This window comes from Megascapheus bottae, chromosome 22, assembly GCF_031878675.1.
Source record: "Megascapheus bottae isolate mThoBot1 chromosome 22, mThoBot2.hap1, whole genome shotgun sequence".
Classification (NCBI taxonomy): Eukaryota; Metazoa; Chordata; class Mammalia; order Rodentia; family Geomyidae; genus Megascapheus; species Megascapheus bottae.
In genome coordinates this window covers 451,955-476,670 of record NC_143530.1, presented here as the reverse complement: position 1 = coordinate 476,670, position 24,716 = coordinate 451,955, and the positions used below count along the sequence as shown (strand labels likewise).

The 24,716-nt window shown below is 37.3% G+C and overlaps 1 protein-coding gene across 2 annotated transcripts in view; it reads right to left on the bottom strand.

Moving 5' to 3' along the window:
* Khdrbs2 (KH RNA binding domain containing, signal transduction associated 2) overlaps positions 1–24,716 on the bottom strand; it is a 245,294-nt gene that overhangs the window by 152,730 nt on the left and 67,848 nt on the right. For both annotated transcript variants that reach the window (XR_016539267.1, XM_090355443.1), the window contains exon 3: positions 11,197–11,313. Coding sequence is in view for 1 of the 2 variants with exons in the window: in XM_090355443.1 (XP_090211569.1) it covers positions 11,197–11,313 (117 nt within the window). In the remaining variant the exon portion in view is untranslated. The remainder of the gene's footprint in view (positions 1–11,196; positions 11,314–24,716) is intronic.

The window sequence follows — 24,716 nt, the reverse complement described above, 5'->3', positions numbered from 1 at the left end:
TAGAAGCAAATGTGGTTCTTAGTTCAGATACTTGCAAAAACCAAGTCTGTATTAGTTTATTCAATTATGTTTATGCCTTTTATTATCAGAATCAAAATTAGTAGCAAATGTGGTCCTTAGTTTGGATACTTGCTAGGTATCTTACTTCTTGTGGTGGTACTCAATTTCTTATTTTGCCACATTGCTTATTACAGAAAACACCAAACAACCCTCTGACACATCATAATTGACTTTTATCATGTTCTTCCTACTCTTTTTTAGCTAGAAATTAAAAACTAAATCAAAATCATAATCAAAATAATAATCCTAAAATGCGATTCAAATCTTAGCAAGCATTTTTCATAAATATTGAACTAAAATATTTGGTATAGTTCAGTTACTGTCCCTTTATGCTTCAGTCTTTGAACAGAGGGGCTACCTTAAGTGAGCTCTTCAAGCCTGTGGACCTGAGTGAAGAAAACAGACCTCTCAATTTCTGCTACAACAAGGTATGATATACACCTGTGTCTCTCTTTTCTTTTACAAATGACAGAATTTTTTAAGTGGGAAAATATGTATATTTATTAGACAGCTGAATGCTGTTTAGAGGATTCTAAGTTTGTTGGCAACATCTAAAGCACCATAGTCAGGAGCCAGCTGAACATATGCCTGCTTCTCTCCATCAGTCTGGTCAGGGTGTTGACCCTAGTCACATTTATATCACAGAGCTTCTTCGTGGCCTGTTTTATTTTTGCTTGTTAGCTTTGACATCACAATGAACACCAGTGTGTTGTTGCCTTCTATCTTCTTCATGGTTGACACAGTGGTCAGGGGGAACTTGATAATGATGCAGTGCTCAAGCTTGTTTCTCCTCAGAGTACTCTTCCCAGGATATTTGGGCTGTCTCCAGAGCTATAGCGTTTTGGGCCACCAAAAGGAGGGTGACAGGTATTTTCTTTTTTGTGGCTGTGGATGCCTTTCAGCATTGCCTTCTTGACCTTCAAAGCCTTTTCCTCGGCTTTGGCTTTAGGAGGGGCAGGAGCTCCCTTCTTCACTTTCAGCACCATCTTGGTGAAAAGGATTTCCAGTGTCAATTTTCCAGGGCTTCCAAATGACAGAATTTTATCTGGATTTCTTCTCTTGCTAGCATGGTTCAGGATAAGCAAGGTGAGCCTATGACATCTCTCCTAGGTGGTATTTTTTAGTATTACAAAGAAACTGCTGATAGCCTGGTGTACATAAGGATGTTTGCTTCTTTGTAGGGTTGTCTGTATGCACAAGACTCTTTAAGTCTATAACTAATACTTTTTTAGTTTTCCTAGGCTCTTAGTGAACACTTTACACATGTAGTGTTATTTATATTTTTGTTATTGTTGTTCCAAGAAGTTTTTACTTCCTGATTGCTTTTCATCCCACTCCCTCCCCCAAGAATTCTTATTGTACATGTGGTATATATACCCCTAGTACTGAAAAAGTGACTACCCAGTTTGACATTAAATAACTCAGTAAAAAAGATCAAGTAGCCCACTAAACACTTTTTCTTATATGAATAAAGTAAGAGATCAGAATTAGAATGCAGACTTTTCTATAGAAATTATTTACTGAGAAACAACATTATTTTAACATATATAAAATATGAAAATATAATCTTTATTCTTTAGTGTCAATTTTACTCATTATTAAAGTTAAGTAATCAGAGAAATTAGGAGGCCAGTGTGTCAAACTATTCCTTAGTGAGAACATGTTGATCTTTGTTCTTTGTCACTGAGATCCTACTAAGACCCTCACAACAATGCAGTGATGCAAACAATGCAGAATGAAGAGCCGTATTTTGTTACTTATTAAAATCCCCTTTATCCACCTACTGGCAACTCAGTGCCTTAAATAAATTAGTAAAATCACACTTAAAAGTTTAATATTCTAATTTCAACTAATCAATCTGGCTATTGTAAAAATTCAGTTGTGAACATCTGCAATAATTTTTAAGCCTATGTCTTAATATAGCCACACTGTTTCTAAAATACTAAGGTAATATGAGAGTTTTTTCTACAATCTTGAATTTTCTTTATCCAATATATTCTCAGAATTCTGTCCTATGTTGGGTAAATATCATCACTAATAAGAAGTTCATATGCAAGTGACTCTAGAAAATGACATTATTCAAACAAGCTCTGAAAATTTAATGTAGTCATATATTAGGATTCTCTGAAGTATGGAGTATTATTATAAGTGTTCTGGGTGGCATTTATTCAAAAGTAATTTTTATATCATGTAACTGACAATATTAAAACTGTAACCAGATTTTACTAATAGATACTATGAAGTAGAAGGAGTACAACAACACAATTTTTTTTCGAAGTGGGAGTCAAAACTAACGAGCAATTAACATTTGCTTATTGCTTGATGTTTTATATAAGAGGAATTGGTTTGTTCTGTTGTTGTTTAAATTTGGGCCTTCTAGCAACTTTTTAGATATGTTCAATTTGGCCATCTTTGCCTAAAACTTTAACACATATAAATATTTTTGCCTGAATAAGATAAACCTGCCATCTCTTATAATGTCAAAAAATTTCTGAAGTAACGTTATAGAGAAGCAAATACAGGATTCATTTTTAATTCTGATACAGCAGATTACAGAAGACAAACATCTCTTGATTAATTACCTAAGTATGTCTACCTGTCCTTGAATAGCTGAGTGGTTAATCTATATTCAGCTACATTATCAAAGCATAAAGACAAAGATCAAATCTAAGCTACACAGATAAAATAAAAGGGGGTATTGCACATTAATGGACCTGTGGATTTTCATAATGAATTCATCTCTAAGATTTTCACAAGGAAAATAAGTATATAAAATGCTAATCTCATAGACACTGATAAAAGCCTTCGTACTATGTACACATATTACATTTTTATTTTTGAGTGGAGTGGACATGTATACAGAAACATCTCTGCTAAAAGAATGTGAAAGCAAACACATACTTTCAAATATTCTATTCTGAAATAAACCCCCCACCTTCTCTTGGAGTCTTTCTATAAAGACATCCATTGAAGTTAATGAACGAAGTTGAATCTTAGAGTAAAGAAGAAAAAGAGAAAGGATTTCTTTGGCACAGCCGCCAAAAATTCTCAACTGTTGAGAAAAAGGAAGTCTCTTTTAACATCAGATGCGAGGGAGGAGAGGAAGACATCCAGCACCATCCTCCTGAGGACCAGGACTGAGGCAGGATCAGGCAGCACCTGCCAGGCCTGATGTAACTAATCTGTGAGCACTCCCTTGGAACAATGTAGTTTTATAAAGAATTAAGCCAGAGTGTACAATTCTTCAGAGAAGGTTACATTTCCCTCTTGGTTACAGACTTGAAAAATGTCATAGCTAATTACATGGAAGTATTAGATACTTGGTGAATCAATTCGGTATAACTAACTTTGTGCAGATGGCTTCATTTATCTAACAAATTTATTCTTGATGAAATCAGAATTCCAATTTAATTCTGAATTCTAGGCATCCATAGTAAGCACCTATGGGAAAAGTAAACCCCAATCTTGGTAATGAGTATTTTAAGTATAAAAAATTATTTAACAATGAGTGTTTCCAACAAATACATGTTATTAACATCAACTAAACATATTCTCATGATCCAGGCCTTTTTTTTCCTATCACTCTTGATGAACTCAACTGCATAGAAAACAACTAAACTGATCGCAGTAATTTCAGTAGAGTAAGAAGCTGGCAATTTCTCTGATATTCTCTGCAGTACAAGTAACCATAGAAAACAGAGTTTTCTATTTTTTCAATGAACGTTCTAAAAACAAAAATTTTACAATTGTTTGTGACAACTCTACTTAATTAAGGAATGATTCCTGGATCTGTGGCTGTGGTAAGTAAATTACTAGTCAACTTCCCTTCATTTAACGTGAATAGGACAAATTAATAAAGAAACACCAGGACACTAATTCCAAAGAAACACTTGGAAGCCCAAATAGTGAAAATGAGGCATTTCAGTTGACCACAGGACTTTCTTCCTGAGCATTTTTCTCCTCTGTACCCATAATCCCCTTAGCTGAACCTCCAATTCCCTCTGCTGAGCCAGAGCAGCTGTCCAAGTTTCTCTTAAAAACATAAGAATAATGCCAGATGCGGTGGTTCACACCTGTAAACCTAGCTACTCAGAAGGCTGAGATCTGAGGAGCAAGGTTCAAAGCAAGCCTGGGCACAAAAGGACCTGAGACTCTTATTTCCAATTAACTCTAGAAAACGGGAAGTGGGGCTTGGCTCAAGGGTAGAGCAGTAGGCTTGAGCTGAAGAGCTCAGGAACAGCGCCCAGGCCAAGATCAAACCACATGACCAACAAAATAAAATAAACAAAAAAAACCCATAAGGATTAAAACAACCACAGTCTTTTTTATAGAAGGTTTATTCAGAGGATAATTACTAGATGAGGACAACAGACTGAGGTGGGACACAGAGGAAGACTGGAAAAGGAAACCAGAATATAGTCAGATGGCCATAGAGCTCTCTGATACAGTGTGGAGAAGGAATCTGATATTAGCCTACTCTGTATTTACCAAGACTATGAAGAGAAAAGCTTGAGCCTTGAAGGCACAACGTAACGATAAAGCAACAAAAACATCAGTTACCTTCATTTAATCAACAGATACCATATACAAGCGTGAAGATACCACACTGTGCCTCATAAATATGCACAATTAAAATTTTAAGGAGACTGGGGCCATGAGTTTGGCCTAGTGGTAGAGTGCTTGCCTAGCATGCACGAAGACCTGGATTTGATTCCTCGGTACCATATTCATAGGGGGAAAAAAAAAAGCCAGAAGTGGTGCTGAGGCTCAAGTGGTAGAGCTCTAGCCTTGAGAAAGTCCAAGGACAGTGCTCAGGCCCTGAGCCCAAGCCCAGGACTGGCAAAAAAAAAAAAAAAAAAAAAAGAAAAAAAATTTAAGGGGACTGAAATATTAACTACTTTGACCTCATCATTATTTACTGCATCCATTCACATAATTATCAGCTGTACTATAATACAAAAATATATGCAATCAAAATTATAACTTAAGATCTCCTAGGATAAATATCATCATTGTTAGTTAACTATTCCCACTTGGTGAGATATCAAAATTACATATAAAATTAAAATTTTATATTCAATCATGCAATGAACAAAGTAAAACCATTTAAGAACATTTTCTTTTTCCTGATAGACTGATAATATTTTTGCATGGGTCTACAACTTTGTTACTAAATTTGGACAAAGCAAAGATAAGGTCCAATAAAAAAAAACCCTGAGGCTAATTAGTATTTAAAGACAAAGTATGTGACATGTGACATTGAACTTCAGAAATTACAGATGCTTTGAATTTATTCAACATAGAACTAGAAGTATTTTGTTTGTGAATAATCAGAGCTTGCTTTAAAGAAAATGATTAATACTGCACACAGGAAGCACTGAAGGTTTTGATATGAGATACGTGATACTAAAATATAAAGTACACTGATAACACAAAAGTGATACTGTGAATATATCCCTGAAATTGTACATCCTTAGAATTCTGCTTCCACATTCTGCCCTAATTTAGGAAACTAAAACATGTCAGTGAACTTACACATTGCAAATATTCTTGATGCTTTATATATTGTATATTGATATCTATATTACATTTCACCTATAAGAAAAGTGAGAAGTGACAAATGACATAAAAAGCAATTAATATTCTCAGTAAAAAATATGTATGATCATTTATGGGTTCAAAATATCTGATCATTTTTACTGGTCAAAAAGAGAGGAGCTAGGAGTTTGGCCTAGTGGTAGAGTGCTTGCCTAGCATGCAGGAAGACCATGGTTTGATTCCTCAATATCAGTTACATAGAAAAGCCAGAAGTGGTGCTGTGGCTCAAGTGGCAGGGTGCTGTCCTTGAGGAAAAAGCCTAAGGACAATGCTCATGCACTGAGGTCAAGCCCCAGGACTGGCAAAGAGAGGTGGGGGGCTACTGAAATATTGGAGTGAGTGCTTTCTATATGGTACAGTTTACTTTTCCTCCTAGCATTCTTCTTGATTCTCTTGTAAATGCTGAACCCTTAAGTTGTAATAAAGTTAAGCAGAGTAACAAGGAAACTGGACCTACTTCCCTAACTAACCTTGAGTTTCATGACATTAAACCAGACATTCAAAAGTAGAGAGACTTTAAAGCACCTTTATGACTATAATATTTTTTTTTAGCTAGAACTTATCAGTATCTTCTCTTCCAATAAAATTCCTCTGTCAAGAATTCTGAAATCTTTAAATTTCCTCTCTTGGAAGTTTCTTCCCTTGCTGCAAACTTAAGATAAAACATTGGCATACACTCCAATAATTTAGTAGTAGTCAAATTCACAATAAGATGCAAGTCAAAAAAGACACAAATCAACTACTCAGTGTGCATGTGTGTACACACATGTGCATGCACGCATGCACATGCACATGCACACACACACACACACACACACACACAGAGCAAAACAACCCCCCCATATGCACACAGAGAGCAAAACAATCCCAACATTTGAGGCTGCAATGTTTGCCATTAGACAATAACAGAAATGAAAAAGAAATCTAGGATTTGGAAAATGTGTAACAATGTGGGAAATATTTTAATATTGTATATAAAGTTGTGGTAATATGTTCTAGATATCTATCACTGTATAATGAACCATATTAAACTATTCTACTTCTGCCTTTTAAATGCTAAATTTCTAGAAATTTACATTATCCTATTCTTTAATAGTTTAATAAATAAAATGGTTCAGCAATGTGATAGGGGAGGCAGTGATGCCCTCATTCCCCTTTCTTAGGAGTCAGGTACAAAGCAAACCTGAGTGGCAAGGGTCAAGGAAAGGAAAGGCACACGAAGTATTATTTTTAAATCTTTTCTCGTTGAACCCATAGTTTACTATAAGAAATCGGGTCCCTGAAAATTTCCAAACAGTAGGTGTTAATTACAATGATTAAAATGTGTTAAACTAGAAAAAAAATTATGGTTTAGGATAATGTACCATTCTCTAAAACTTCCCTCTTTTTTCCTTTCTAACAGTCTTTGCTGGGTTTCATATATGGGGTGAATTTGATCAAAGTACAATGTGTGCTACAAATATCGCTGCAATGATCCCTTTATATAGTTTATACTAATAAAAATTTTAAAACATGGTTACTGTCATTGAAGCTTACGAAAAAACTAAGCCTAGATAAGTTTATATCTTTCATTGATATTTTCTCTCTGAAGTCATGTAATACTGTTGTGAATGACAAATTACCCATACCTGAAAAGGACTAAAACTTAAGTATGAAAAGTGTAGTTCACAAATATGATACTTTACTCTTCAACTCATATTCTTCATTTAGCTTATAATTATTTGATCATTCATATCCAAATATATGTTTTGAAAATATGTATTGACTCAACATTGAAACAGAGGTTTAGTTGTATGTACCAGAAATATGTTTCAGTCTGATGTACTAACTTTTTAGAATTCCATTAAGAAAAATAGAGAAAATAAGTTGAATAAAACAAAAAATAAAACTTCATCAATCTGCCATTTATAATCTCCTTGTCCTTCCCAAACTTGAAATGTCAGCAAATTTTGAATATCTCAATAATGATAAGTTTTGACTCTCTTCTACAGAAGAGAAGTTGAGAAAAAATATTGTTGGTCTTCTGTGCATTCATTAAGGGTACGGCTAAAATGAATGAGAGAATGTCTGGGCTCTTGGTTTCACAGGGTTATAAAGTGCTTTGGTGTTCTGGATATTACAGAGTTGAAAGAGGAGTCTAAGGACCCAGTCACAGAGTAATTGACAAGCACTGAGCATGGCTTTGTCCCTTCAGGACTGGAGAGGCTACTAGACTTTTTGATGTTGGGCTGAGCCCAGCAACCAAATGAGAAGATGATGGATGGTGTGGGGTTCACATCCACACTGCCCAACCAGGCAGCCCCTTCATTTTGAAGGTTTCTAGTTGATTTTATTGTTGATGAAAATCAACCTTGCCATGAAATCAGAAAGGATTTACTAAGTAGCCATCACCAAATACAGAAGATATATTATAAAATAGAAACTGTATGTTATTAGCACATCAAAGACAGAAAGAATTTGCCTTGAGAATGATCACATTTTCAAAGCTTCCCCAAACTACAACTTCTAGCACCCTTTAGCACTGCATTCCCTAAGTTCAACCAACCCTATTAACTGAAATGCCATCAGGTTTTTCATATATAATTCCATTACAATAGCCATTTATGACCTCTATCTAAGGACAATGGGTAAGTCAATGGACAAGAAATTTGCTCTCAGATGCTCTTGATTCCCCATTCTTGCTTGGCATGCACTCTACAGCAGAGTAGAATAGTTAATTCCCTAAATCAACAGCTTTGTGATTATTTACAACCAACTGGCCATATGAATATGCAGGACTTAGGCCTGAAATAAATTTCTGAAGTGTTAGCTTTAAAATAGTACAAACACTATGCATTTTACTTTCCATATTTCACCAAGAATACCTTATAGACTCAGAGCTTGAAATTTCTTCTGATTTTAGATACAATGTTAGCTCATTTCTTAAAGAGTCTGACCACTGTGAAAGGAAACTAACTCTATGTAGGCTTTTACAGTTGGCATTACTTGAATACATTTTATTTTGGTTTGGTTTTGTTTCCTTTCTTTTTTATTTTAAATTTTATTATCAGGGTGATATATGGAGGGGATAGAGGGCCTACAGTTACATTTATAAGGTAGTGAGTACATTACTTCTTCAACATTATAACTCCTTCCCATGTTTATTTCCCACCTTCCCTCCCTCACCTCTTCCAAGTTGTAAACCTCATTTCCAACATATTGTCTTGTGAATTTCACTCCTTTTTTCACATAAAGAGTTGTTCTGGTAGGTATAATTAAACAAAAAGCCAACTTTCCTAATTATCACCCATTAGAACTAGTCTCTGCATTATACTGTTAATTTATCCCTATGTCCGCAGGAATAAATCTTAAAATCCCTTATTTTTCTACCTAAAGATTAGAAGTATTACCAGATATATGTGAACAAACCTAAATGACTCTGTAATTTCTAATCCAAACAATCACTTCTTCCTTATTTTTAAAGAAAATGGTAGATTTAATTAAGACTCAGCTTTAAGAGGGCTGAGTCTTATTACAATGTTGAATCTGCTCCTAAGCAGGTAGCTGATATGGAATGAAAATCTGTAGTAATACTGTTGAACAAAGGTAGTGTTGACAAATTCATTAATATTTTCTAACGAGTTGTCTGATTAAAGAAGACCGTTTCTGTTTCCTATACAATTTCAAATCCTATACACATTGAATAAACATTGCTAATTTTTGAATCTTTATACAATCTGGCCAACTTGCAAAGAGGGCTAGATTGATACTTGATTAATGTGTAGTAAAGGAGAGTCTTCAGTATGTAAATACACAAGTTTGGGGGGTTATTGTGTGCATATGTATGTGCGTTTGAGTACAAAAACTTGTATGTATTATGTTTCAGTGTCTACTTGTCATCCACACCCATATTCTTTTTTGTAGTGGGGGGTCATTCTCAGACATTGGCCTCAGGGTCTCACACTTGATTGGCTTGCTTGCTCAGCTTGTACTTCACCATTTGAGCCAGGGCTCTTGAACAGTTACTGCTGATCATTTTAGAGATGACATCTCACAGGTTTTATGCTTGTGCTAGCTTCCAACCATATACCTCTTAAGAAGCTAGGATTACAGGTGACAGCTTCTGCCACCCAGTAACATTTGCCTATTAATCAGATAAATATATAAATAAAAATTCTGTAACCTAAAGAGAGATTGTAGACTGAACCAAAATACATTTCTGGTTGAAAAAAGCACATGAAGAATATGTGATTATAAAGAAAAAAGATGAGTGTGAGGATAAAATTCTGGCTTTGAGAGTCTGGATGAGGAGGAATGTCCAGTCACAAGGGCTGAGAACCTAGTAAGAAAGTAGAATAGTGACAGCAAACAGGTAGTACTTCAACCTAGACATGAAAATGTGAGTCTGAAATATAAAAAGCACACTGGAAATATAGTTAATACAATATAAGAGGTTAAAAATGAAGTACTGAGCAGGGCGAGGTGGCTCACGCCTATAATCCTAGCTACTCAGGAGGCTGAGATCTGAGGATCACAGTTCAAAGCCAGCCCAGGCACTAAAGTTGGTGAGGCTCTTATCTGCGATCAACCCCCAGAAAACTGGAAGTGGTGCTGTGGCTCAAGTGGTAGCACTAGCACAGGCACCCAGGCCCAGTGTTCAAGCCCCATGACTGAGCCCCCCTCCCCCAAAAAAAGAAAAATGAAGTATCAAAGATCAATGATAAAGTAGAAGGACTTAACCAATTTAAAATTCAATGAAAAGTCTAGGAAAACAGTAAATAAACATGCAAAACTTACACAACACTTTCAAAACACCAAAGCTATGAAATGTGGAAAGGGGAGGGCAAAAGATTGAAGTGGTACTGTGGCTTAAGTGGTAGAACACTAGCCTTGAGCAAAAGAAGCTCGGGACAGAACTCAAACTCTAAATTCAAGCCCCCAAACTGACAAACACACTGACTCTCTCTCTCTCTCTCTCTCTCTCTCTCACACACACACACACACACACACACACACACACACACACACACACACACTTTATGTACTTCTTGGCTTATTATTCTGTGAGCATGAGGTGAGTTGTTCACTATCACTGAAACAAGTAAAAAATAACCAAGTTTGGTTTTTTTAGATGAGCAGATAAGTATGTAAAATTACATTATACAATAGGATAAAAAGGAAATAGAGCAGAGAGATAAAATAAAATAATGATACACAGCAATACATGCAATTAGATAATATAACTAAAGAAAAATAGCATCTAGCTATAGAATTAGAGAACATGAACATAGGTGTACAGAATCATACTACAGAGGATGAAAGGGGAAATTTAGATAGCAACCTGCACTATGGACTACAGAGACAGACAATGCACAACACATGACCCCCAAGGACTATGGGCAATAGTTGATTCTACAATGACTCAGAAGACAACACAACAGCGACAGGATGGTCTCAGAAAGTGTTGGATCTGCAGCTCAGGTGAGCTTGTAAATGTGACTATTAATATTACAGATAACCTTCCTGCATGGGGTAAAGATCAGGCTCAAAGTTCAGTACCTTTGCTTTATCTCTCATTGATCCTTTTCCCAAGATAGACATTTTAGCACCCGTTTCTTCCTGTAGCCTCTTCAAGGAGTTTCCTCTTGGTCCAAGCAACTTCCCCACAAAATTGAACTAGGAAACAAAATCAACAAGTATCTGTTTTAGCTATAATAAAGAATGTGTTTTGTACCAAGAATAGTTGAATTTTATAAGGTTTTTTTCTTTACCATTTAGAAAAATTATTCCATAAATACAAGACATCCATACAAGTATTTCAGACCTTCAATCCAAGACCCTTTGTAAATGGGGTATCTCTTCTTAAAGGAATGCCAAAATAAGTGCAATGTTGAACACCATGTACTTAATATCTAAGTAAGTTATTATCAAAAAAATTAGAAGAATCTCACTGGTCTGCAAATTTTATAGAAAGCTTTTTCTTTTCAAGTAAGTTATCAAAATAAGAAATAAGGATAGACATGGTGGTATATGTCTCCAAATTTAGCTCCTTCAGAGACTTGAGAGAAGAGAATCACAAATTTGAAGGCAGCCTGGACAAAGTTAGTGAGATCCTATCTCTAAGATAAATATAAAAATAACATGACTGGGTCTATGAGTTTAGAAGTACAGTATTTGCCTATCAAGTGCAAGAGTTTTGGACTCAATCCTAGGCATTGCAAAAACTATAAAGATTTATTTATAGGACCAGGAGTTTGGCCTAGTGGTAGAGTGCTTGCCTAGCAAGAACGAACACCCGAGTTCAATTCCTCAGTACCACATACATAGAAAAATGGTTCTATGGTTCAAGTGGTAGAAAGCCCAGAGACAGAGCTTAGGCCCTGAGTTCAAGCCCCAGGGCTGGCAAAAAATGATTATAAAGTTGTGAAATACTTTAAGTTGGTATTTTAAATATTAAGAAACAGAACTATCTGATGTACTGCACAGTTGCTTACCTATAGTAAGAAAAATGCTTTTACTTTTGTGTGGGAGGGGTGGTCATGGGGCTTGAACTCTGGCCCTGGGTGCTGTCCCTGAGGTCTTACCACCCTACCTCTTGAGCTTCAGCCCCACTTCCCCTTTTCTAGTGATTAATTGGAGATGAGTCTTTCATTCTTTAGTGCCCAGGCTAGTTCTAAACTGCGATCCTCAGATCTCAGCCTCCTGAGTAGCTAGGATTACAGGTGTGAGCTACTGCACACAGCTTCCTTCTACTTTTAAATATTATCATAAAGGACCAACATGAAAGCATCCATAGTCAACCACAGTTCAAAGTCAAGCTCTATGTTTCTCCACATGACCAACTGTTTGAATAAGAATGACTCAGAATATGAGATTTCTGCTAAAATGTTCACCAATCCACCTATGAAGACAAGTTATAGAACAACATGCAAGTTATAGTTTAACAACATGCACTACAGAACTCTATTTTTATCTGCATAACAAATTGGTATGAAAATGACACTTAACATCAGTTTGAATCTTATATTTTAGAATTTTAAATTTCTTCAAACAAGCCATAATGGAGCTGTCATTGTAGTTATTGGCAGGAGATGCAATGTTTATCTCTAAAGGAAAAGTTTTATTTCAATGCCACAAAACATAAATCTCTTACATGCTATGTCCACATGGGCAAGTTTCAGACGTTTGTTCTTAAGACCTTCCATGTTTATGCAATGCAATGGGACAAATCCATGTGCTCAGATAGACAAGAAAATCATGGCCCACAAAGGAGAGCCAACTGGGTTCACACCACATGCTGAGCTCTACCTTTTCCAGCAAAGGGAACAAAGATGGGAAGATGTTTCTTCCAAATAAACATTAATTTCAAATTTAATTAGCCAATGGATTTTTCGTTTATAAAATGTTAACTAGCATTTTCAAGGTTCAAGCTGCTTAAACCAACTATTAAAGTGTTTAGTATTTTACTGAATACAATTATATATAAAAGATTTTTCCTTAATTTCTTAAGTCATTGATAAAGGCATTTTTCCGGTTATTTCATTTAAATACTGAAGATATGCAATCTACTTAATACTGATTAAAGGAGGGACCTGTAATTGTCTAGCTTTTTAATCAGCTTCATATAGGATTCTTGGTTGTTTTCCACAGTCCTCAATAGAGTCTGCTCTGCAGTTACCAGAAGAACTGGAAAATTGAAAGTTTTCATTGTTATCTCCTTGAATATTAACCAAATGGTATAAGAAAGAATTAGAAAGAATTAAAGGTAGAGCTTTTTGCAAAGAAGTTTCCACTAGCAGATAAAAGACAAAAGATACATCATATTGCATATATCTACTTATATGGGATTATTTTCCAGCAGTAGATTCTCTAAACCAAAGATTGTCCATCCAGTCTGCTAATAAATTTAGAATTGCCATATCTACTGACTCCTTAGCTTATAAAACTACTTTGATAAATGTTAACATCTTATATAGATATTTATTAAGACATTTTTACATGCCACAATACTTATCCATTAAAAATGTGTAATCTGAAATTTTCTAGTCTATTAACAAGGCCATGAAACAATTATGCAAATCTAATTTCAGGATGTTTAAGTTTTCATAAAAGGAATCTCAAGCCCAGCACTGGTGGCTCACACCCATAATCCTATCTACTCAAGAGGCTGAGACCTGAGGATTGTGGTTTGAAGCCAGACTGGGCACTAAAGTCCTGGAGACTGTTATTTCCAATTACCACTAGAAAACTGGAAGTAGCACTATAGCTCAAAGTGGTAGAGCACATGCCTTGAGCAAAAGAGCTCCGGGATCGTAGCCCAGCCCTGAGTTCAAGAGATGTGACTGACAAAAAAAAGGAATCCTATAGCCAGTACTCCTCACTCCACACCCAGAACTGAAGAACCACTGATGCATCTCCTTGCTCTATCTCATCTACATACTGCATTTAAATAGGTACACAGTAGGTGTCTTTAGTAACTTCTTTCACTTAGCATATGTGTTTTAAGTTCATGCATGTTTTTATATTTATGTACTTTAACTGGTAAACACTATTCTATTGTTCTTATTCAATTGCTTATAGACATTCTGAGCTGTGTTCATATTTTAACTTATGAATAATTCTGATAGGAAAATATGCGAGTGAATTTTTTATTTGAGGAAGTGAAGAATGGGCACACGAGGATACCTGGTGACTATCAGTTTAACCTCTGCAGGGCAGCCAAGTTATTTCTCAAAGTGGCTATACCAATTTATATCTTCATATACAGACCATGAGAATTCCAGTTCCTTCACATTCTTATCTGCACTTCCTGGTGCGTGATTTTGATTATGCAAGTATCCCAGTAAACGAGAAATGGCAGATTACTACAGCTGTGACTGCAACTTCTTGATGGTTAATGATACTGGATATCTTGTCAAGGGCCCACTAACATTACTGTGCTTCTTTGGAGCAAGGATTTTGAACAATGTATGCCCACTTTTAAGTGAGTTGTTTTTCTTATTACTGGGCGACTGAAGCTACTTACATATGCTAGATACAAGGCAGTCATCTGAAGTGACTGCCACAGGTCCCATGGAAGGGGTTGTCCTCCCTGCACCATATTTGGTACAGGTCCAGTATGGTGCTGCTTTCTAAAGGAGTCACAGGCCAGGTTCATACAAGCACCCCAGGCGAGCAGTGCTGGTGAACATAAGTGCATTTCTGACCTGGGCATCTCTGAAAAGCCTTCTTTTGAAGAGGCAATGTTCCCTCTCTCATTCCACGCTGTTCTTCTACTCTGTCTTTCCCTTTCTCAGTTCCATACTCCCTCAGGTTCTATAAGGAAGAGGTAGATGACATAGGGCTTCCTCCACCCCTGCTACCATCAGCTAATAACTGATGTTTTCCATGGGGGGGGGGATAGGGGAGAAGAGAGAGGGGGGAGAGGAGAGCAAGTACTCATACTTCTGCCTCTTGATTATGCTGCTGTGTTAAGTGAATACAGTCTTAATGGTTTACTTCTGTCCTACCAATGCTGACGGACCCAGGTGCTCTATAATTAAAATGCAGGAAAGACTAACATGATGAACATTAAGGGAGGCATAGAGCATAGCACAAGGAAACAGAGACTGCTGGAGACACAGTGTCAACTTTCAAAGTCCAGCTTTCAAAAATCACTTAGGAATGTGCCATTTATCTTTCAAAATACTTTTGTATCCCAAGGAAAAAGCCATCTCACCACACTAAGTGCATAGGTAGCCACACTACAATGGTATATTGCGCTATTTTCAGCAAAGTGACTTTTTATCGCTGCTGACTAAGAGTACCTGCATGACACCTTGCTTGTAAAATCACCCATTTCCAGCAATTCTGCAATTCACTCTGCCATGTACCACCTTATCCTCTTTTTAAATATGATGTGGCCCACATGTGAATTCCAAGAGGCTGAGAACTGTACAAGTTTCTGAGTGTGACTTAGGATCCTATGATCAGTATCATAAAACAATACATAGCTACTAGATAACATTATAAAATAATTGTATTTTATGTGTGGCTTTTTTTTTTGCCAGTCCTAGGCTTGGACTCAAGGCCTAACCACTGTCCTTGGGTTTTCTCAAGGGTAGAGCTCTACCACTTGAGCCACAGCACCATCTTCAGCTTTTTCTATGTATGTGGTCCCGAGGAATCAAACCTGGGTCTTTATGCATGCTAGGCAAGCACTCTACCACTAGGCCAAACTCCTGGCCCCTGAGTGGCTTTTTTTAACCAAAATCCTTAGATTTATCAGAGAATTAGAACATATATGTGTGTGTAAGTGTGAATATCAAGGTTTAAAATGTACAAACACTATTTCAGAACTAAGCATTTTTGTGACTATTTTTCTCTTAACCAAAACTGAACTGGCTGCTACAAATCTATGCATTAATTTATATTTCCTCCTGTATTACAGGGACTAAGAAAAGGAGTATTTTATGATTAAACATACCATAGAAACCATGACAGAAATAGAAGGACATTTTTAGTAAATTTTTGAAAGTGAGCATGAAATACAATTACTCTATGTCTAAAATCAAATATTCTAAAGAAAATTATACCACAGAAAATACATTTAAGGTTCTTTAGTTTAGATCTCCATGGTGTTAAAAGGTTTTAAAGTGCTTTGATACAAAATGGCAAATCATCACATGTTTTAGAGACAGTCAATAACTTTTGCATTTGCTCCTAAAAGGGAACATTTTTATGTATCATTGTCAAAAGATTTGCTTCTAGAGAAAAAGCAATTTCTTAGCCAGATGTTGGTGGTTCATGCCTGTAATCAATCCTAGTGACTCAAGAAGCTCAGGTCTGAGATCATGGTTTGAAGCCCAGGTAGAAAAATCCAAGAGCCTCTTATCTCTAATAAACGACTCAGTAAAAGCTTAAAGTGATGCTGTGGCTCAAGTGGAGCCACAGTTCCCAAACCCTGACTTCAATTCCTAGGACTAGCACAACTGTTTTTTTCTTCAGGAAATCTTTTGTCATAAGTTATCCATAGGCAGGCTGCAATTCCAAAGAGCAACATGGCAACATTTTCTAAGATAAGTTACTGTAACATATACTTCTAATCATGAACTACACACAAAGAATAATTTACCATGAGCCAAATTTTGTGTTCACAAGTAAAGAGAGCAGAACCTGTTTTTTTCTGTTAGGAGTTGTATTTCTATTGTATTTTATTTAATACACTCTATTTTTACCTCTCCTACCTAGAAAATGCTGCTTCCAAGAATCAGATGCATCATTATTTTAAACAATAACAAATTAGCCATTCTTGTAAGATATAAACATTAAGATTTTGATTGGTTTTTAATAAATGATTATGAAATATTAAGCTAGAGACCCTGTAGACAGCTAGTATATATTTAGCCTTTGTCAAACACTAAAAAAAATAAGTGATTTAGATTTTTCTGCTGCAGAAAATCCCAAGACAAATTTACTGTTTGATATATTTTGCAAAACAGCATACAGGCTCACTTCTGTAATCTTAATTACTCAAAAGGCTGAGATCTGAAGATTATCATTGGAAACAAACCTGGGCAGGAAAGTCCATGAGACTCTTGTCATCAATTGACAAGCCAAAAACAAAACAAAACAAAAAAACTATCCAGAGCTGTAGCAAAAGTGGTAGAGCACAAGCCTTAAACAAAAAAGCTGAGGAACAGTATCCAGGTCCTGAGTTCAAGCTCCAAGACTAGTATAAAATAAAAAAAAAACTGACATAGTATATGAAAGTAGGATTGGTAATGAATTTCATGGTTGAGTTTCTTAATAACCAAAAAGGAATTTTACTGACAAATGAAAAGTGATCACTTAATATAACTTATGTGAAATTTTTATTCCTATACATACCACCTCATAGACCTCTGAACACACAGAATTAGTAGTATCACTAAACAGAATTATACCTAATTCACTTTGACAAATACTAGTTGCAACTCCTACCATCATATAAGAATATGAAGATAGGAACCAGCTATCTCAAATTTGTCCCAGAAAGCTGTCTAAAATTCCAAGCCCCAGGAAACTGATACATTTGCTGATTCATTTATCTCACTTTAATTTTTGAGGAAAACTTTTACAAATAATATCATACAATAAAACAGATGAAATATTTGTCCATGACACCCAAGCAAGGAGATACTGTAAGGTTTCTCAGATGAAACTATATTTGACTCAGAGATCTTCTATAGTCACATATAAATGCAAAATGATATGTGAAATATCTACATATTTGTGAATAAACAAAACTTTGAAATACAGTATTTATTTAAAACTGCAGAGTTAAGTACCAGTCGGTTTCACTTATGATCATCTACCAGCATGTATTCTCTGAAAATTTAGAATGAAGAAAGTAGTTGCGTGCTCAGTAGATAATTCTTTTCATTAAAACAATTACATAGAAGAAGAATGAACAAGATTGGATTCATCTTTATAAAGAGGCAATAAGATAACCTCCTAGACTATAGCTCAATTATTGCTCTTTCTCCTTTCCAAGCCAGGAAAAAGTGCTAATAATGGAGGATAATTAAAATCTATCTTGATATAAGAAAAAGTGTCAAAGAAAACACTTTATTTTATTTAGAGCATGAATATACTTGTGTGTATGGATGCATGTGTAAACACAAACTACACAGATCTAAACTTACAATATGACTCTTAAAGTATGAAAAATCTGATGAACAATTTCCAAGACATGATTAAAATAACAAAAAGTAGAAGTAATAGTGCTTAAAATTATTTGGAATCAACAAGATGATTCTGAACTAGTAAAAAAACTAAAGAAAATTCATGAAACTATTCATATTGCATCATTAAGGATGACAAATGTGTTTTCTGTCAGTAGCCTTAATGAGGTATCGTGTGGACTTAATGAGGATCATCATGGATACTCACACATCTCACAACATGCTTCAGTTGAGAAAAGCACTCTATAAAGAAGTACATTAAACTTATTTTTAACAGTTATAGAAAAAAAATTCTGCGGGGCCCCAGTGGCTCATACCTGTACTAAGGAGGATGAGATCTGAGGATTGAGGTTCAAAGCCTGCCTAGGCACTAGTCAATGAGACTCTTATCTCTAATTACCACCAGAAAACTGGAGGTGGCACTGTGGCTCAAAGTGGTAGAGCCCAAGCCCAGAGTTCAAGGCCCACAACCAACCAAAACAAAAACACAAAAAAGAAACAAAACTTTCATGACAAATTAAATTGCAACTATTTTCCTTTACTTTCTAGAAGGCTAAATGATTAAATGGATCTTAAATTCTTATAATACATGTAAATGAATAAAATGTCTCTAAAATCTTTATAACAAAACAGTTGAATGTATATAGGTGAAACATGAAACAATATGATGACATACAAAGGTATACTATTAAAATTGTCAGAAATTAAAATTTAAATATTACTTGATTCTCTAGGCATCTGAGAATGCTTTATCCTATCTACTAATTCTGATATTAATATATTATGCTTGAAGCACTAAGATATTTTATAGATATTATATGTCAACATAAATAATAGTTAATTAGGTAGGAAATAGGCATAAAATTTATTTGAGACAACTGAGGTCAGGTTGGTTAACATAATTACAAGTCAGATGGCGTGAAGTTATAAATCAGGGTGATGGGGAATCTGAACAGAGAAATGCCATTAGATGTAGTAAACAAACTGGGAAGAAAATGTAGAATTAGAAACATATTAAAAATATAGTGCATAGGTATTCATAACTGTAACTCTAGTTACTCCACAGCAGATTCAAGAAAGTCACAAGTTCAAGGCCAGCCTTGGCAAAGTTAATGAAAGCATATCACAAAAACAAACCAAAACCATACAAAAAAGGCTGGACCGTGAACACTTTCCTAGCATGTACAAGTTTAATACTTAGATTTAATTCCCAAATATTGAAGAAGGAAAAAGAAAAGCATAAAAGGCCTAGACTCCTCTGGAGATCAGCATTTCCCCAGAGGAATAGGAGACAGCAAGAACAAACTAAAGATCTGAACTTAGAACCTGACTGTATATGGACAAAGTTTCTGTGGTTATCTCTAAGACATGTGTGAATGACAAAAAGTATAAATATTTACTCAATTGAAAGTATCTCTGTTACATTCATCAGGTAGTGGGTGTATTACTTCTTGAACCTTCATACCCCTTCTCATGTTTTTGTAATTGTAACCCTGACAATAAAATACCAAAAAAAGTATCTCTGGAAAACAAAAAGCAATCCAAAAATTTATATGTAACCATAAAAAGGCCTGAAGAGCAAAAAAACAAATCTGGGCATATAAAGGGCAATACTGGAGTAGAATTCCCAGAATTCAAATTTCAGTTTTCAGATGTCAAAAATAATTCCCAGAGTTTAAACTACAAAGCTATAGTGACAAAAACAGTTTGGCACTGACAGAAAAACAGACCAAAAGACTGAAAGAACAGGCTAGAAAACAGAAATCTGTAAACTGATATACCTGGAGCCATCTGATACCTAGAGAAGCACCCAGTGAACTTGGTTTTCCTTTGGAGTTAGTGGAAATGTGTTCTTGCCTTCTGCTAAGAGCTGAGAGTAGCTTTAGAACTCTGTATGCATGGCTGGGAGTTTGGCCTAGTGGTAGAGTGCTTGCCTAGCATGCATGAAGATCCGGGTTCGATTCCTTGGTACCACATGCATAGAAAAAAGCTGGAAGTGGTGCTGAGGCTCAAGTGGTAGAGCTCTAACCTTGAGAAAGTACAAGGACAGTGCTCAGGCCATGAGCTAAAGCCCAAGACTGGAAAAAAAAAAAACAAGAACTCTGTGTGTATATGCACATGCATGCACGCTGCTCCTAGGATTTGATTTCAGGGCTTGGGAACTATCTAAGCTGTTTTGTTCAGGGCAAGGGCTCTATCATTTGAGCTACAGCACCACTTCCAGCTTTATAGGTGGAGGTGAGAGTCTCTCAGACTTTCTTGCCTGGGATGACTTTGAACTGTAATCTTCAGTGAGCCACTGGCTATAGCCACATTAGAAGTTTTGAAGACTGGTTTTTTTCATATATTTTTATTGTAATTAACAGAAGGGTTACATGATATTTGCCAGATAGAAGGTGCATTAATTCACATACATTGATACCCTTTCACATGCCTTGGTACCCATTTCCCTCCCCCCCACCCCCACCTCTCATCTTGTTTCCCCCCCCTTCCCTATTCAATTTCAAATAACCAAATACAAATATATTTGATATATCAGATAACAAAGTGAGATACTGTAACAATATGAGATAACCAAGGGACAGCAAAAGAGATGAGAGATAACATAGTACATTAAGGACAACAATCATTCATTCTATGGCTTATGTTTCTATATCCTAGAGTCCTTTCATTTAGCGTCATACTATATGGCCTTATGTATCAAGATTTTGCTCTATTGCAAATCTCTGCTAGGAGAGCTCAAGGTTTCTACTGATTATGACAAATGAGGGAAACCATTGAGCCTAAGTTCCTTTGAGTCTGGCTTACTTCACTTAATATGGTTTTTTCTAAGTCTTTCCATTTCCTAACAAATGGGGCGATGTCATTCTTTCTGACAGCCCCATAGAATTCCATTGTGTACAAATACCACAACTTGTTGATCCACTCATCAACTGAGGGACATCTAGGTTGGTTCCATATCTTTGCTATGGTAAATAGTGCTGCAATGAACATTGTTGTGCTAGTGGATTTAGTATATCTTTGTTTCTGGATTGGGTAAATGCCAAGTAGTGGAATTGCTGGGTCATAGGGGAGCTTTATGTTTAGTCTTTTGAGGAACTGCCACACTGCTTTCCATAGTGGCTGAATGAGTTTGCACTCCCACCAACAGTGTAGTAGTGATCCCTCCTGGCCACATCCCTTCCAGCATCTGTTGTTATTAGTTTTCTTGATCCTGGCCATTCTAACTGGAGTGAGGTGGAATCTTAGAGTTGTGTTGATTTTCATTTCCTTTATGACCAGAGATGTTGAGCATTTCTTCATGTGTCTATAGGCCATTTTTGTTCCTTCTGTGATTATGCTCCTCAATGACTTGCTTGTATAATTTATGTACAATGTTAAAGAAATAAACAGAGTAATCCTAAGCAAAAAGCCCCTAGCAGGGTACAGGCAGGGGTTCTCGTCATGTCTCTGTGAAGTTTGGAGAACTGTAAAGCTATATGCTACCCCGAAGTCCACATAGATATCACTTCCACACATGGGGAGACAAAACTGTCCAGGAAGAAGAAAAAAAGGCCTGCAAATGTAAATAGCTGACCAGGGAAATATGATGACTACAATAAGACAGAAGAAATGACAGTACAGAAAAACAGAATAAAAATGAGAGAAATCAAAAGCTTCCCTTTAAAACAACTCACTGTTCCAGCAGATATCAAAAAGCATTTTCTTTTTTTAAATTTTTTAAATTGTCAGATTAATGTATAGAGGAGTTTTTCAAAAGGTTAAGGTTTTTAATGGGATCATATGTTCCTTTTCACCACTGCTAGTCATGTGGCCCCAAGAGTGGTGGAGAAGGAAGATGGCGCCGAGAAAATAGGGACGCTGCCTAGCTCTCGCTGACAAAAAGAGAGAACCAGGGAGTCCCACGAGCCAACTACCTTAAGAAATCTACAACAACAAACTCAAAAAGCAACAGAGAAGGACTCAAACCGGAAAAGAAATCCAGATAAAGCTCACATCCAACTTTCTCAAAAATTCGGAACGCGAGGACTCCTCCCCCACCTCTCACCGCTGGATCCAAGCTGCGAAAGCCACGGAAAGCCAGGGAAAGCTGCGAAAAGCTGCAGCTGGCGCCGGACCAAGCCACGAAAAGCGGCTTGAGCGGGTGCCTGCTCCACGCTGGGAAAGCAGCGGCGGGCGCCGGCTCCAAGCCACGAAAAGCTGCGGCAGGGGAGGGCACCAGGCCGGGAGCCCAACTGCTACAGAAACCAGCACAAAACCTGGCCAGCGAACGGTGGAAGCAGCGGAACCCAGACGCGGAACCAGAACAGCAAGCAGTGGAACCCAGACTCAGAACACAGGCGGCGACGGAGACCCGAGGGGAGTGAAAGACTCCCCACCACCGTGGAGCACCCACAGACGGACGCAGAGGCGTGAGTAATACAGCACGTCCCCAAACACATCGGGAAAACAGAGCGGGTGCCAAGCAATAGAACTTAATTCAGACCCGAACACCCCGCCCGAGAAAGACTGGCGGGAGCAGGGGGGCAAGGAATTTAGAATCCTGCCCCTCCCCTCAACAGCCCCCTCCCTCAGGCCATTGACTGGAGATTGACAGGAGGGCTACCTAAGACCCAGCACCCCACCAAGGGAGGCGGGACTGTCCCAACTCCCACCCGCCCAACGGATTCAACCCCCAGCCCTCTGACTGGAGACTGACAAGCAGGCAGACCCTAAGACTCAGCACCCCACCAGGGGAGGCGGAGCTGTCCCAGCACCTACCCACCCACCAGGCTCCTCTCCCAGGCCACTGGATCTGGAGAGTGGAGGGCGCTGGGACCCTGCCTTACAACAGTGGGTAGGGGGTGCGGGAAAATAGGAGCCAGCATCTGCCCCCCCTCAATTCTTGAGCGGGGCATCCTCCAGCTGGGAATCCTGAGCAAGACAGCACCGAGGGGCCCCCCACAGTCACAGACTCTGACAAAGCAGTGGAAACACAGCAGGGATCTGAAGGGCCGACCAGCAGCCAAGCTCCCCTTCTGAGAACCAAAAAGGCGCGGCTCCGCCCTTGGAGCCCATGTCCTCAGCTGGGCCCCGCCCCTGGGAACAGAGGGGTCTCCTGCTGGTCCTGCTGAGAGCCCCTGAAACTCTCAATCCCCAAACCCTTGGCTTGGGGCCACCCCTGGAAGCAGCACAGGAAAACGTCTGCCAACCGCACTCAGACGGAAGCTCGCAGGCCCATCCCATGGTGCACTGTGAGGCCACTGGTTGGGCTAAGAGCTAGTCGTGCAGCAACACATAAGTTTTATTCTAATACTTTCCAAACTTTGTACTCAAATACGCTACCTACTTACCCCCTGACCTCTCTCATTCTATTTTTCTATCTCTGGACCTCTGTTCGTCTTTCAACCCTTATACTGCATGGATCTACACTTGATGGCTGTTGAGCAACACTGTATATCTAGGTGTTTAATTATTCTCTAGTCTCAGAGGGACTTAAAGACAATAGAGATTGGATTGAGAGGCTTATTGTTTTGGGTATAAATCACTTATCAGTGGATTATTAGACTGGTCGGTAACTGCACAAAAAGAAAGAGTGATAACACCAATCAAAACTTGTGAACATCTAGAGTCTGCCAGCTACAGAGGTCTAGGTTGGTTATATCTGAAAAACTATAATCGGGTTTAGTATTAATCTTGCTCCCATTTTCAAATGGGCAGAACTAGAAACTCAAGAAAAATGTCAAATCAAGAAACAACATTCCCCACCCAATATAAACAGACAATGGAACAGTCACTGGCAATCCTAGAGGAGAGTCTTCCAAGTGCTATACAAATGCAATTGATAAACATCATTAATGAAAAATGTGAAAATATAAAGAAAGAGATAAGGGAGGAAGCCATAGCTGAACAAGAGGAAACCATAAACAAGGTGATAAGTGAAAAAGAAGAAGCCATGAAGGAGGCCATAATAAAGGTTTTTCAAAGAAAGATGGATGAATTCATAGAATCCACAAATAAAAAGGTGACCGAACTCCAGCAAATGTTCAAAGAAAATAAAGCTACTGAGCTAACCACTCAAATGGAAATCAAGGAGCTAAAGAAATCCATACATGATCTAAAAGAAGAGATGCAAGGCATCAAAAATGAGCAATTAGAAGCAAGGGAGATGAAAAATAAAGTAGATAGCTTTGATAGCAGGTTAGACAATGCAGAGGAGAGAATTTCTGGGGCTGAAGATAATTTAGTTATTATAGAGAAAGAACAGAAAATGAGTCAATCCAAATCTAGGAAAAATGAGAGAGCGCTTCAGGAGGTCCAAGATACAATTAGGAAGCCTAATATAAGGCTAATTGGTATTGAGGAGGGCGTGAAGAAAGAGGTCAATGGTATTGG